The 16,232-nt window shown below is 40.4% G+C and overlaps 1 protein-coding gene across 3 annotated transcripts; it reads left to right on the forward strand.

Moving 5' to 3' along the window:
• Positions 1-1,574: 1,574 nt before the first annotated feature.
• chfr (checkpoint with forkhead and ring finger domains, E3 ubiquitin protein ligase) lies at positions 1,575-15,576 on the forward strand. 3 transcript variants are annotated; one of them, XM_034541454.1, is made up of 18 exons: positions 1,575-1,683; positions 2,544-2,664; positions 3,848-3,947; positions 4,051-4,160; positions 4,243-4,302; positions 4,402-4,587; positions 5,517-5,600; positions 6,740-6,914; positions 7,051-7,205; positions 7,464-7,626; positions 8,264-8,463; positions 8,649-8,765; positions 9,028-9,111; positions 10,794-10,864; positions 11,182-11,269; positions 11,376-11,483; positions 11,602-11,674; positions 12,339-15,576. In XM_034541454.1, exons 2-18 carry the CDS (start codon positions 2,559-2,561, stop codon positions 12,379-12,381), a joined length of 1,923 nt encoding a protein of 640 aa, XP_034397345.1. In that variant the 5' UTR covers positions 1,575-1,683; positions 2,544-2,558; the 3' UTR covers positions 12,382-15,576. The 3 variants fall into 3 exon arrangements, with proteins under 3 accessions (XP_034397345.1, XP_034397346.1, XP_034397347.1); XM_034541455.1 differs by having other exon boundaries at positions 6,749-6,914; XM_034541456.1 differs by having other exon boundaries at positions 1,576-1,683; positions 2,639-2,664.
• Positions 15,577-16,232: the final 656 nt, after the last annotated feature.

The following is a 16,232-nucleotide window of genomic DNA, read 5'->3' on the forward strand; positions in this document are numbered from 1 at the left end:
ATAGTTCAAACACAGCAATAAATGGATGGGAAGTCTTTTCGCCTGATTTGATATCAATTGGTTGCATTTTTCCTATTAACCTTCATCCTTAAGACTCGTACTAATATTAAATGGATGTAAGTGAAACTCTTGGTTTAGTAGTCTTCAGGTGAAAGTGCTGAACACAGTGAGGCACAATGTGATGGCACCTTCCTCACTATGCTGCTCAGACGCTGCCAGAGGGAGTCTGAACAAAATCCCTGTGAGGATGCCACCTTGAAGGAGCAGCTTCAGAGGGAATAATCATCAATTTCCTCAATAGCGATGATATGACAGAGGCAGAGAAGCGTGTGGCGGATCTGGACAGCACTTCACGGGCCGTCGGTCCCTGTGAGAAATGCTGTGGATGCGACATTCAAGCAGCAGCTTTTCCCCAGATTGCATTATCCTGTTTTTCCACAACCTGCAATGTGGCAGGGATGCTGCACACTCTGAAGGGTCTTCAGGAAATCCTTGAGGTTGCAGAGTACATCAAGGTAGATGTACCTGAGTTTTGGCCGTAACTTGCAGAGATTGTCACTCCCATGTGCAAGGGAGCCCTTCCCATGAGCAAACTGTTTTGACCTCATGGGGTTTGTTGTGTCTTATGGGACGACTGGTGTGCTTGTGGCAAACATGACCAAATTACTAAGCCTAAGCATCCCCACAGGAGAGGCAACCACATGACCCACACCCCTCTCTCTCATTCCCATCCACAACCACCCACACCATTATCTGCCTCACTCTGACCACCTCCTGTGTCCCTTCATCCAACCTCCCCATTAATTTACAAGAGCTGATGTGTTTGTTCTTAGATATTATAAGGGATTGTGAACTTGAAAAATGTATACTTATTTCCCCCTCAATTCCCTCAAAATAGCGGTACAACTGCATTCACATTTACATTTAATGTATTTGCCTGACACCTTTATCCAGACCAATTTATGCCAAAGACTAAAATTCAGCCTCAACTCTCATCTCATCACTTCTTTGATTAGGGAATTCAGACCGATCCAAAGTAGAGGCAAGGCTGTAGTAGCCAATAGCTGCAGGGAGAGAACAATATGCCCTTAGCGGTCTAATAGGTTTTTAAAGTCCAAATGCTGCAAAAAAAAGCAGGCAAAAGGAGTTTTGGTAAATCATACTTTCATATTTTGATCAGGTAATCCACATAGGGAAGTGAAAGTGTAACAGTAACCATGCATGTACTAAATTCAATAAGTACTACTTTTACATGCAATGGTTATGGTAATGATAAAATATAGTATTTTCCAAACACTTTCTTTATTTTTGAGCATGAACTTGTCTGGTACGATCCCTAACAGTCAATTAATGGAGAAAATAATCAGCACATGAATTAACCAACTACAACAGTAACATGTTGCTTTTACATTGATGTATCAGTCAAATTATACTTTTAAAAAATAATTTTACTTTATACTAGTATTAATGACACATACAACATTTTTTAACGTTGTTCAATATGTTGTGTGTTCAGTCCACAGGATGCCTGCCTGAGCGCACTAAGCCCCTCCCCCATCAGCTGATGACGGCATCACGTCAACTCCGAGCTCGGCAGGAAGTGCATCTTGTGTCTAGCTGGAATATGAAGAGAAGAAGCTGTTTTACACCGAGCTACCGGGACAGCAAACGAAGCGTTTAACGGTAACGTGACGGTGTTAGACACGAGACAAGTGTGACGTTACTGGCCCTTCAGGTGTTTGCTATAAGTGCTCCCGATGTTTCTCCCGGACACACAGTGCGCTTGGCTGCTAATGTTAGCAATTGCGTTAGCTCGGTGTTATTATTGGCCGAAGTTGTGTGTGTTTACTTTAGGTGTGATGAAATCCCACAGCAGGTGGGTCGTGAAACATTTTTTTATCAAATTGATAGCTGACGATTGAAGTAACTTTAAGTTTTTCTCCATCTAATAACGCTTGATATCTGACCTAGGAAGCCACTAGGACGTCTAGGTTAACTAGCTAGCTTCGGTCTAGTTAGCAGACGTGAGGAAAAACTCTTTCCGTTTAATTAAGCCTTGTTTATTTGGCAAGTTAAATATCAACCCACCGTTGCTCATAATGGTTAATGAATCGATTAACTTCACAGCACTGGATGTGAAATACAATGTAAACCCTTATTGGCTTAAACGAACTTTTTGGACTTAAACTAAACCGTCCATATGTGAAATCCTATAAAAAAATAATTGATATGTTTTTTGTATTCTATGTCTGCCGTATGTTAAAACGACAAACGTTTAAACGTAACAAGACACATTTCTTTTTACCTTAATTTGAATCTAAAAATTCAGAATCCATCTGGCCGGCAACAAAAACGACTTAATTTGTCGTTTAAAGTAATCATACTTTCTTAATCAAATGTCTAGGCCGGTTTTGATTTCACCAGCATCGCCTCCACAAAAAACGTCACACTGATGGTTAATTTCACTTTCTCCATGCCACCACGAGCCTAACGGGCATGACGTTGAACTCGTTCCAAACTTGTTTTCTCATCGTTACTTGTAGAGAAAAAAATTGAAGATGGACTGTTATCAAAGAGGACGAGCATGGGGGAAGCTCGTCAAAGTGGACTCCAGTGACACTGTCCTGCTTTTCAACAGGGAATGCACGGTGGGCAGGAAAAAAGGTTGGTTAATTTATATATGCAATTTATTCTGGAAAATAAATATGTCTTTGCCTTCACTCGTATGTCTTAAGACTTTTAGAATGTTTGAACCTGCGACAAAAGCTCAAGATGTGGGCAGTCTATTCACAAAAGACAGCCCTGTCTGTAGCATAGACGTTGCTGTCAGTGTCTGGAGCCCTTAAAAACCTCCCCCTTGAAAACACAAAGCCTTCTTTAGTGCACCAAACTTAGACAGCCCCTTGTGATGATAACAAAAGGCGTCCATTGAGCACATGTGTGCAGAATATTAAGTAGTTTTTTTTGTGTAAGGGCTTTTGCTTAAGAAAAGGTTAGCTCTATATTCCCCCCTATGTCTGCTTTGTTGTTGAGAGCTTTTGGTGTCTACTTTTTTGCAATGCAAAGCGACTTGCCTTAATTGGTGAGCATATGTCTGGGCAATAAAGGGCTTCAAATTAAATTTCCATATAACACAGTTTCAGGTGAATATTATATAATATATTTACTATAGGGCTGCACGGTGGTGTAGTGGCTAGCACTGTCGCCTCACAGCAAGAGGGCCGCAGGTTCGATTCCCGGTCGGAGCGGTCCTTCTGTGTGGAGTTTGCATGTTCTCCCCGTGGCAGCGTGGGTTCTCTCCGGGCTCTCCGGCTTCCTCCCACAGTCCAAAGACATGCTGCAGGTTAATTGATCTCTAAATTGCCCATAGGTGTGAATGTGAGAGTGAATGGTTGTATGTCCCTACATGTGCCCTCGATGGACTGGCGGCCTGTCCAGGGTGTCCCCTGCCTTCGCCCTATGTCAGCTGGGATAGGCTCCAGCGCCCCCGCGACCCTAATGAGGATAAGCGGTATTGAAAATGGATGGATGGATGGATATTTACTATATAGGCTAAATATGTAAAACTATATTGCCATATCATAACAAGAATGGCTGCTAATTTGTTTTGGAATAGTTAGAGGGGGGAACAAAATGAAATGTACATGAAAACATGTGTTGTCATTTTCTCAAACGGATGCATATTTTAACGGTAAAACGGTTAAAAATATGGTCAACTAACGGTCAACTCTTATACTCCCCCAAAAGGGGCCCTAAAAGGCTGATACTTTCATTAAGTAGATTCTGTATTGGAGAGCCAAAGTAATCTGTATCATGTCTAATCTGTGTTTTCTTATTGTGCTACCAGGATGTTATCTGTCCTTCCCAGCCAACAAACTGGTCTCAGGGGAGCACTGCAAGATTGTGCAAGATGAAAGCTCTGGGCTGGTTTGGCTTGAAGACACAAGGTACCAGAATTTAAATTGAACAAACCATATTTCAGAAACGCACAAAACTATTTACATTGTCCAGTGACATGTCCAATTGCATGTATGTTTGTATGTGCTGTAGCACTAATGGTACAGTGATCAACATGTCCAAACTGGTGAAGAAGCAAACTCACATGCTACAGACCGGCGATGTCATCTACTTTGTCTACAGGAAAAGTGAGCCAGAACAAAGTAAGTTAATTTTTTAAGCCAATAATGTTTATGAATTTATAAGAAGGAAAGACGGATAACATCTTCTCTTGTCCCCCTGTAGACATTGCCTACGTTTACCACTCAATCCAAATGGAGCATGCTAATTCAGAACATAGTTATGGTAAGGAGCCAGGTAGTTCCCCACAACTCTTTTTACAAAAGTACTTGTATTCCACAGCTGTTAACAGGTACTTACCCCCACCCTGTATCTAAACTTCAGACATGGAGGGGTCAGCCCACAGTCCTGCCCCTGTTCCACCTTCAGAGATGTCGCTCTCTGTGGAGCCTGTAATGCTCACCAAGGCTTCTGTGGAGGATCCTCAGCCCTCCACCTCCTCTTCCCGCTTCTGCATCGGGAGCCCGACCACGTCTGGTCCCGTGGCAACCACAGCCGGTCCTGCTTTGAGTAGGTTATCTGCTGACACACTACTGAAGAGGCCTGATTATCAGCTTTCCCTCTGGAAATTAACTCTGCGTCACTGTAGCATCATATTTAACGGACAGATATCAGTTTTATCGGTCTTCCGTAAAGAAAGCACACAAGCATATTTCCCAAAATGATAAACTATTCCTTTTAAAGGCACAAGTAACAACAGTATAAAGAGTACTTAATGTGGCCTGGAAATAAAATCATGATATTGCATAGTATTTCAAATGATGATAATAATATAACTTTAGTAGAAAAATGTTCAGCTTGCGTGGTTACATTTATTCTGCCACGCCCTGTATTGTTTTATGTGTGATAGGTGGTGGAGTCCCAGGGTGTTAGAGGAGCAGACAGAGGCAGAGCTGGGACTCTTCTAAATTAACCCTCAGATCACAGTCATTGATGTAAACAGACCTGCTGATGTTAGTCAATTGATTGCAACTGAATAATACTGAACTTTAAACTAACTTAAACTCAAACTGTGTTGGGCAAAACGTGTCCAGCTGGTGATTATCAGCGAGTCGCTTATTTGTTTTATACATTTACTTCCTGACAGCCATTTCCATCCACTGTTACCAGCCTTTAAAAACTCAGAAGGTTGATTTATAATTTCCGGGACATTGGGTCATGCTGCTCTGGCTAATTACCCGCAAAATGACGTATGTTTGATTGAACTAAGATCAGTCAATGGCAACTGGGGCCAATGCACTTATTAGAGGATGGAGTAAGTGTTCTTTGTTGTGGTTTATACCTCTTCTTTATTTCTCTGAAGGTAATGTTATCACTCCTCCACAGTGGAGCTGCTATATGAAGCAACTCCATTCTTCCAGCGTCTAATCACGTCAAAACTAGCCGTTTGAAGTATTGACAGTATTTGATCCAAGTCTATTTTTTCTCCATATTATCAGACCTGGCTAAAGATGCTGCCCCAGCACATGAGAAAGACATGGACAACATGGAGCCAGAAAGCAAGAAGAGGAAGACTGATGACAGTAAGTTCTTTTATTTGAGATTTACCTGGTTTTCCTTGATTCCTCACATTTCAATTTTGGGCGACTAGTACAAGCAGCGCTCTGATCGTTTCCTGACCTGGAAATTGTGTCTGTAGTATTTTAGTGGAGTGTACGGTGCTAACTTGTAATGGTATTTTGGGTAGACTTTTCACCACATCTGTTTCTGGCGTAATCCAGCACATTAGGGATTTAACAAGAGCAAACAAACTAAATACTTGGAGCAAATGCACTGAAATGACAAATTAATACTTAAAATGCTAATTAAGTATGTTAATTAAATGACTCCCCAGCCAGAAGATATAATTAAATCCGAAACATAAAATATAATTTAATGTGGTTTAAAGCAGGAACATCAGTAAGCAGTTGGCCTTTATCAAATAATCTGGTTGATTCTTACAATATCTGCTTTATTCTGTATGAGGAGCTTCTCCTTCAGTTCATTAAATCCCTGCAGCCAACAGAAGGCAGCAGGACCGTTGAAGCTACTTCAGAATACTTGGTATTCGGCCTTATGTGTGAAACAGTGGATTACGGGAGCTCATTATTACTATGCTTCATAACCTCCTTTCAAACTTAAAACATAGACTGTATAAAAACTGCTTTATCGCATTGAAGATAAGATATAACAGAAACAGTGTTGTATTTATGCAATCATATCACCAACACGTTTTATTTATTTTTCTTGCTTCTATAATTATTGTACTTTATTAACTGTCAAAACACCACACCATCTGCCTCTGGTGGCACATTTGTGGTGTTGAGCATTGACCTTATGCTCGTCTGCACCATCCAGATAACAATATCATTTCTTGGAGAAGCCAATTCTTCACCTGTTGAACTGATTCGATTCCGAGCTGTGAGACCAGTGATGTGACTGTGATGTGTATTATTTAATCAACACACTCTTTAAATTCCTTTAAGCCAGCACTTTGTCACTTTGCACTGCTGCACAAACATGAAGCAGGATAGCTGGTGTGCTTGAGATGCCCACACAGTCTGTGTGCCCAAGACCTACCATTTCACACTTGGACCAATAAAATATGTCTCTTTAAGACCTTTACTTACTTTTGTTACAACCTTAAGCTCAGTCTAAATGTAGAACATATTTACCGTTATTGTGTTTACAGTTAAAGATTATGATTTGGACTCGCCAAAAACCTCCAGCACAGAAGCGGTGTGTTCAACTAAGGGAGGTCTTTCGTCTAAACTAACTGTGGAAGTGACTAAGACGGACAAGATGGAGGAGAGCCTGACATGTGTTATTTGTCAAGACCTGCTGCATGACTGTGTCAGGTAAGAATTCAAGGACCCTTCCATCTGCAAAGATATCCAAGAGTATGGGCTTGAACCCTACTTTGTGGGCTTGTAAGTCACTTTGCATACATGCAGCAAAGTTTATTCAATTCTAAGTCTCTTGTTTTTGCTTTAGCTTGCAGCCTTGCATGCATGTCTTCTGTGCCGCCTGCTACTCAGGCTGGATGGAGCGCTCTTCTCTTTGCCCCACCTGCCGCTGCCCTGTGGAGAAGATTCGTAAGAACCACATCCTCAACAACTTGGTAGAGGCCTACCTCATCCAGCACCCAGGTTTGCACAGATAAAGAGCATTTTAATAGCACCTTTTAATCATCACACCAAAAGGCTAGTACCTTAATTGCCTTCAACTGAAAAGGTTGTAAGTGGATGTGAAAATAGCTCTTACATAACAAGCATTTGAGAATTGTTTTCCACCCAGGCTGGTAGAGATTAAAACGAGAGAAGGAATGGCATGGAAGCAAGACCTGCTTACCTTGTATAACTTCCAAAATGGTAATAGATACTGACTTTGTATTTTCTGTCCCACAGAAAAGTGCCGCAGTGATGAGGACCTGAAGAGCATGGAACGCCGTAACAAGATAACTCAGGACATGTTGCAGCCAAAGGTTGAGCGCTCTTTCTCAGATGAGGAGGGCAGTTCAGATTACCTCTTCGACCTTTCTGACAATGACAGCGACTCCTCAGACATTGGGTACGGTCTGAATGTTTGTTTTTGTAGGAAACCGGTGTTAGTTTTGGCACCTGACTTTTTTAAAATTGTGTTTTATATTATAGTCTGAATCATTTGACGAAAGTGTAGATTATTTTTTGCTAATTTTTTGACGATTGTTAGTCATTTGATTTTGCTTTTTAGTCTATTTTTTGTCAGATACTTTTTAGTCTAGTTTTTGTTAGTTATTTTTTTTCCTTTTTAGAGGAGATGCTAAAGTGGCAGATAATCTAGTGATATTTTTGGTCAAAGTATGGTTACCTTTTTATTTTATCGGTAAAATCTGTAAATGTTCTTGTTTTTTGTGATAAACTTATCCATGTGGGAAACATTTGCTAGATATTAAACTCCTATGTTGCATAGGCAATGATTAAAAAAATCGATACAAAGTGAAATATCTTGAATCATCAGCTGAATTTGAGTAATCGGAAGGTGTGAAAATGTTCACAGATCTATAGAAGGCCATAAATATGCATACAAAGTGTGTATTCATGCACTGTACGAACAAAAAAATAGAAACATTTACTCCATGACATGGAAAAGCAATAAATGTTGATAGCCTGTTGTCTGCTTGTGTAGTAAATAACTTCTCCATGGGATGCTTTTCTTTTGTCCCCAGTCAGCCTATGGTGATGTGCCGGCAGTGTCCTGGCTACAGGAGGGAGGCCAGTCAGATGCTGTTTGCTACAGGTTCCAACTACTGGCTCCCTTGTCTGCCAGCCCCACCTCCTATACCTCCTCCACCCAAACCGGCAACTGAAGAGAGGCCTGCAACACCCACAGGGGAGCAGCCTTCAACATCCTCTGCCATCCCCCCAGGTGATTATGGGTGTATATTAGATTGGAATATCAGTTGCTAAAGTTAGACTTTTCACTGGATGGCAAATTGCAGGGTACAGCGTTCTGTTATTATCCTAATACCAAAAGCTAGATTTACAGTGTGTAAACGCATCTGTAAACCCACTTCGTCGAAAAAGCTTTTTCTGCTCCTGTCCTGTCTGCAGCTTCTCAGGAGTACCGCTGCCTCCCTCATGGCTGCCATCTCATCTGCACCTGCTGCCTCCAGCCAATGCCAGACAGACGGGCCGAGTCCAACAGCGAGCAGGTTATTGCTCAACGATGTGAGTGGTTCTTGTTAGTCCCTCTGCAAAGAGGTAATGTAATGTGGTTGATGCAACTATACTGTCCTTCAGAAAACTGCATTTAACCAGAGTTAAATAGAAATTGAGTACACTGCATAGGTAATATAAGCCAGTCAGTGCTGGTAGACTTTAACTTGTGTAGCTTTGCCATGCATCCACGTGTATGGATAGATTGTCGTACAAACCCCGTTCTACACTTCATGCTGCACACATCACATGCTGTGTGTGTGTGTGTTGACAGGTGCGCAGTGCCAGCGACCCTTCTGTCATATGTACTGGGGTTGCCAGAGGATCGGCTGCCAAGGCTGTCTGGCTCGATTCAGTGGTATGTATCCGTTTCAGCAAAACAGCCCCAGGCGATCTCCACTGTTGGGCTTATTGCTGGGTAGTAGGCTTCGACCAGTAAGGGATTTCTTTGGGCTGACTGTAATATACCTTTAAATTGAATGGGGTGATTCTCAAATAGTGTCCAAATCTAATATTTGTAATGATTGTCAGCCTCAGATTATAAGCACAGTGTGTTTCCCACAAACAGCATTTTTGTGTGAAAGAAATGTATTTTAGAACAAGCGGAGTATACCATGTAAGCATGTAATCACTAATAATGATGTAATAACTAGATCCAGGGCTGCACGGTGGTGTAGTGGCTAGCACTGTCGCCTCACAGCAAGAGGGCCGCGGGTTCAATTCCCGGTCGGAGCGGTCCTTCTGTGTGGAGTTTGCATGTTCTCCCCGTGGCAGCGTGGGTTCTCTCCGGGCTCTCTGGCTTCCTCCCACAGTCCAAAGACATGCTGCAGGTTAATTGATCTCTACATTGCCCATAGGAGTGAATGTGAGAGTGAATGGTTGTATGTCCCTACATGTGCCCTCGATGGACTGGCGGCCTGTCCAGGGTGTCCCCTGCCTTCGCCCTATGTCAGCTGGGATAGGCTCCAGCGCCCCCGCGACCCTAATGAGGATACGCGGTATTGAAAATGGATGGATGGATGGATAACTAGATCCAGTTTTAGTTTAAATGCTTAATACACAGTTCAACAGTAATGTAGAGCGACTCAGTGATTTATGTCCAGTGTGGAGGAAACATGCTTTAGAAGCTGAGATGAGAACTTAGAGAACTCGCAGAGCTCTTGAGAGCTTTCTGTGATATACACTGTTGTTCAGCGGTTTGGAATTACCTGTTTATATTGATGTTTTTCTACTTTCCTTTAATAATGGCTATTGAAACAGACATTAAAACAGTATTATTCCGACACACAAATACAGTTTTTACATGTTAAAAACTTTTGGAAGAAGGATTAAACGATTCAAACTTGTGTTGCGAGACAGGGGAGAATACTATTGCAAAATTAATTCAAGATGTTACAGTCCATAAAAGCATAAGTTATCGCATGATCATTATTGAACCATAACGGTGCAATTGGGCACTAAATATGTTGGGAAGCTGTTTTTCTTTGGGAACTCTGCAGTCTACTCAGTGGTTAGATTAAATAGCTTAAAACATTTGACAGTCTATGTTCCGCTCAAAGTGTTGACCTGACGCTAACCTTCTCTTTCTATTGTGAATTTTAAAGAACAGCTTTGTTAATTCCAGCTTGCTAAAGGCATTATTATTGTGCACTTGACACGAGAACAGGAACCTGTTTAAGTCTACTCACTTTTCGATGCTGAGCTTCCAGTTTCTTTTAGCCATGACTAGTGGTTTCTCCTATTCTTATTGAACTGGTGCTAAGAGATGTCTTTGTCTCTTTCTGCCCTTTCAGTTGTCAGTCTGGTTGAACCATTGTACAGCGATTTGTTATACAACACTTTTTTTTTTTGTAAAGAGAGCTTTCTCCAACCTAAAATGCATGAAACACCATTCAGCCATCTGATTTGTAATTAATCAAACTTTTTTTGGCAGGAAAATCCAACCTTTTGAAAGGATGCTCAGCTTCTCAGATGTATTGGTACTTCTATTTTAAGTGTGCTAAATGTTTGACTGTTACAGCAATCTTTTATTTATTTCAGAGCTCAATCTGACGGATAAATGCCTGGATGGTGTGCTGAACAACAATAACTATGAATCGGACATCCTCCAGGTAAGATGTTAATTGTATTTGTTTGTATATTAGAATGCATTACGTGTCTAGGTCATTGGTAGAGCTTACTATTTATAACATAGGTTGTTGATTCCAAAGGCTGACATAAGTATTTACATTCATGATGCTCTAAAACACTACTCTTTGTATTAGATTACTAAAAACTACTTCATCAGCTAAAGCTTCTACCAGCAAACAGTAGACTCCTCTTACAATATATGCTAGGAACGTCAGATTCTTGAAAACATGTCTGCACCTACCTGTTATACATTCAGTGTTAAGATGCTGTTGTTTGTGTGTTTCCATCCTTCCACCAGAACTACCTGTCTTCCAGAGGGAAGTCATGGAGAGATCTGCTCCAGGAGTCTTTGCAGTCCTTCCAGCAGGGAAACTACTATCCGTCAGGTGAGTCTTCAGATTGAAACCCATGAATACTTAGTGGTGGACTTTGAAGTCCACACTGTCATATAAAGAGAAAGCGTGGTAATATCCTTGACTCCGTCTCTGCCAGATTGGCGTATCTCTCCCAATGCCATCCTGTGCTTCTGTTGCGGCCTGCGAGCTTTCAAGGAGTTGGCCTACGAGTACAGACAGAACATCCCTTCACCTGAACTGCCGGGTCAGACAGACCAAAATAATTTTTAATGCCATTTCCGATTTTTACTTTTGTTTTTAGGATAATATTTCCCTTATCCTAAATGTCCAAGTAATTAATGTATTTGATGTTCTTTCTTCAGCTGCTGTAACATCTCGTCCCAATTGTTACTGGGGACGCAACTGTCGTACGCAGGTGAAGGCGCATCATGCAATGTAAGTCTTTTTACATATAAAGAACCACATAAACACATTTAGACTAAGGAGTTATACGGGAGAATCGTGGTTTCAACTGCCATCAGTGAAACTGCATAATTGACCCCAGTTATGTGTTTCCTTGTGGGAAAATGGCATATCTTAAAATGTTGCAGACAATATATTTCTCCTCTCCTGTATTTACTAAATAACTTTGTCTTGATTCTCTGCCATACTATTTGTTAAAGAGTAGCCGATCCCTTGCTTTCACTCAAGTCACACAAACAACTATCATCATTGTTTTAAGAATTTTTAAAAAAAATATATTTTTATTTTGAAAAGCCAAACTGTATAGCATCTTCGACAAGCCCGCTCAGTGATATCATCGCGATTTTTTTTTTTGGCCCACGTTACCACTGACTCTTCAGGTTATTGAATCATAAATCTATTGTAAATAGTTCTGGATGTATTTTATACAGACAAGACGGAGAGACACTGGGTGCCAGCCCTGTGCATGTTGTTCAGTTATATTACCACAAGAGGGAGTCCTTGTATAAACCAGGTCCTGTAGACCCTCATGTCTGCTGTTTGAAGACCTGTATAAGCTTCATCTCATCTCTTTGGTGTTGGGGTTTTACATGAAGATCTTAATTTATGTGGTTTCTCTTCTTTATTTTAATTTCAGGAAATTCAACCACATATGTGAGCAGACGCGTTTCAAGAGCTGAAGGAGCAGAGTGGTTTGTGTCTCCACCTAAGCGTCAAATGAAGATGACTGAGCATCTCTTAAGTTTTGTTGTGTCCATTGTAGCTAAAGGCCTTCCTAGATGTTATGCAATATTACAATCATTATCATTATCCATCTACAATAGTGACCAGTGTCTTACTTGGGGCTGTGTGAAATAATGCTACGCACAATAACCTAAAAGTTCAGTGTTTACTAAAGGTTTAAACTGATTTAAACTGACAGTAAGAGCATTTAACACCAGCCACCATTACAATTTAGATGCATTTGTCAGTGGCTCATGCATTTGCCTTGTTTACCTGGTAAACAGCAACCAAATTTGAGAGTAATTCATGAGTTCTTTGATAAGAATACTTCCATATATGTCCTCCCAGCCTATATGACAAAAAAAATTCTCTGATTTAAGAGCGAGTGAGGCAATCTGTATGGATTAAGGCCATTTATGTACGCTTGCACATGTTGGTGAGATAGTTTTGTATTTTGTCTCCTCCAGTCTTGGTAATTTAGGCTTTAAATACCTTGTGTACATTAGCCTTTTTTAATTGTGATATATTTTAACAGTCTTATTACATGTTGAGTTAAGAATTCAGGGCTTCCTACATCATGTTGAATGACAGCAATAGTGATTCTAGTGCTACAGTTTCGGGACGAGACACACTTTGGACTACATCATAAAGTGTAAAAGTCTCACCTCTGAGGGACCTTTGTTGTTTTGCCAGTGCATTACTGTGTTCCTAGACCAGGGCAAAAAGCCACGACAAAACCCTGCATACATACGAGGGTAGATTTATAATCCCATGCGATATTTGTAGAGGATTGGGAAGGGGATCAATGTGTTGTGACGCTGGCAGAGGGCATGGGGGCCTCTGTTGTATGCTTTCCTCTGGATAATCATCTCCAAGGTGATTAAGTTGTAGAAGGGACGCTTTCTCTGAATCTTACAGTAAGGGCTGAGCTGTAATGAAATGCACAGTTACTCCATGCAGACTCTTGAGAGGAAACCGTAGGCTGCACTCCAGGCCACCAGTAATGGTTAAATATACAGAAGGGGATGTTTAGTAAAGTTTCCAGATGCAAACTTTTTACAGAATTAATTATAATAATAGTTTAGAAAGCCATGCCCACACAACACAGCACTGTGTTCTGTAGTCATTTGTGTTTCATGTACCTTGTCAGGATTTCGATAGAGGTTTATTGAGATAGGAGACGTTTCTGTTTGGTTGGATTTTCTCTGGCTCCTCAGGTACACTTAGCGGGCGTTTTTTTGTTTTGATTGCAGGTTAACTAATTTAGGTGGTTAGAAAATTCAGTGTCAACATGTCACTCAACAGTCATGTTGTATCTGATGACTTTTCATTTATGACTGTCATCACCCAAGTGTCAGTAAGTCCCCATCATGCAAACATGCACAGCTAGTATTGATGTCCACTGTAAGAACAAAATCTAATAAAAAATTAACATTAGTTTCACTGTATTGAAATGAGGATGAAGTAATAACCGTGAAGATTTTTTGCAGGATCACTATTGGTGTGTAGAATGGGGGACTATAACATGTTAAACGCTGCCTTTTAGCTTAGGCCATCAGTTGGTTTAGATGAATACGCACTAAATGTGCGATATCTGCACATGGCTTGTCAAACATAAACAAAATTTGTAATTTTTTATTTTTAAGTCTTCAATCTTGAAGCGTTTTCATCCAGTGTATGGGATGCCTCCGATTCATAATATATGATGTGTAATATTAAGAGTTTCATTAAAAAATTAGATGTCCATCAGGAAGAAAAATGCAATGGAAGAATTTTTTTCTTTTTCTTTTAAATGTAAAGGACATCCTTGATAGTTTAATGCAATTGTGCATTTTTTGTTATAGTATTAGTAACACTAGCCATGTAAATATGGATGCAATTTGTGTTTTTTTTTTATTATTATTTTTTTAGAATGTAGTTATTCATATTTTGGAAAAAATGGGATTGTGAATGTGCACTTTCCTCGCCTCTGCAAGTTAAGTGCAGTTCATTTGTGGTGTTAGCAAGGTGTTAAAGTGTCTTATTTTTTAATTTTTCTACCCACTCCGTCATGGTGAGTCCACACTGGCATTCCTTAGCGGCTCAGGCCCTCAGCACAAGCCCTGTCGATCCCCCGACAGAGTGGCTGGGTTTTAATTATTCCCTACCGGAGATCTAGGCACCGTAAGCCAACAACAGTCCCAAGCCCCTCCAATCAGGAATTGGTAATAACGAGGTTTTGGAGGAGTGCTCTGAAATCTCCCTGGGTTGGGGTGTGGGAGGGCATGTTGTATACGGATATTTACTCACTTTTTGTGCAAAAGTCTGGACCAGGCTGCTCAGCAGTACGGAAGAGGCAGGTTTCATTCTACCTCATCACCACTCCCAGAAATATGGGAGACTGAACAGGCATCAGTCACATTCACATCGGTTCAAAGCTGGGCACGCATCTCAGTGTGAGGGATGGCAGTCCTTACTGATGATGCCTGTAAACTTTGTATGCAATGCACTATTTGAACAGTTAGTCTAGAGTACTTGAGTTCTAGTTTCAATTGCTATAGAGAAGCACTAGGCACATTTAAAAATGTTGTGATGACTTGAGAAATATGTATGAAAGTTTGATAAATGCCTCTTTACCCTTTTATGTTGTATTAGCAATGCTAAAATATTTTTGAAATACAGATCAGATTTGCTGATTAGATTAAAAGATGGATATATACGTCTGTAGAAAGTGACTTGCTTTTGCCCAGTACCCCGCCCATAAAAATGTGTCTTACTGTTACTTCTCTTGGATTTGTGAGCGTCTGTGTATCTCTATGTATGTCTTTGACACTAGAAGGTTGCTTTCATTTTCATCCACTGATGGTGGAAAGTTTCTGTATTCTGTAAGTTTAAAGGGATACTTCAGTATTTTCAGAATAATGCTTTGTAGTTTTTCACACAAAGACATTTTTTTTTCAACACTATTTTGCCATGTTTTTGTGTGACTAATGAGGTCAACATTTTTTTTTTAATTGATCCAGTACTGAGCAAAAGTGCTGCAGATGCAAAACAGACTGCAGCGTAATCCTCCCGGGGAATTGCTGAGTCAATGTACGTCCACTAGAAGTTCTAGTTATTGTGTCGGACATTATGGAAAGGACCCTACAGAGAAATAAAACTTTTGTCTTAAATCTTTTGCAGTTTGTTTGGTTTGTTATGTCTAAGTCGTGCTAAAGGAGAAGTCTTATTCTGAAATCTCACGAGGGTTAGGCCTCATCCACAATAAAAAATCAGCTAAAGATTCAGCCATGAGTTTTTTGGTTGTTTTAATGTAACGCTAAACTTTGTGTAATCCTAACAACACAAACTTGGCATGTCATCTACCTCGATCAAGATCATAAAGCACAAGATCCTGCAAAGCAAAGTGCAATGGTTTGAATATTGCAAACTCAACATTTTTTAATCATCTCCAGACCTTTTCATCTGCTTAACAGGCCACACCTGGACATTTGTCAAGACAATTGTCCCATTATATTTGAGCCTCTGAAAATGTGGGACCGTATAAAAATGGTTGTAATTCCTAAATGGTTAATGCGATAGTTTTGTTATATTCATTGAATTAAAGCTGAAGGTCTACACTTCAACCACATATTGACCGCCATTTCAAATCTATGTAAAGTCGTTTAAAGAGGAAATTTAAGAACAATTGTGTCAGTCCAAATAATTATGGCCCTGACTATATTATGTTGGAAAGTCATTAAAAAAGCCCAAAAAGTCTGTAGTGTCAAATGTCAGTACAGTATGGCATTAAAAAGTAGTATCTAATGTCCTAGAAATGCTGGATAAA

This window comes from Cyclopterus lumpus, chromosome 9 (genome assembly GCF_009769545.1).
Source record: "Cyclopterus lumpus isolate fCycLum1 chromosome 9, fCycLum1.pri, whole genome shotgun sequence".
Taxonomy (NCBI): domain Eukaryota; kingdom Metazoa; phylum Chordata; class Actinopteri; order Perciformes; family Cyclopteridae; genus Cyclopterus; species Cyclopterus lumpus.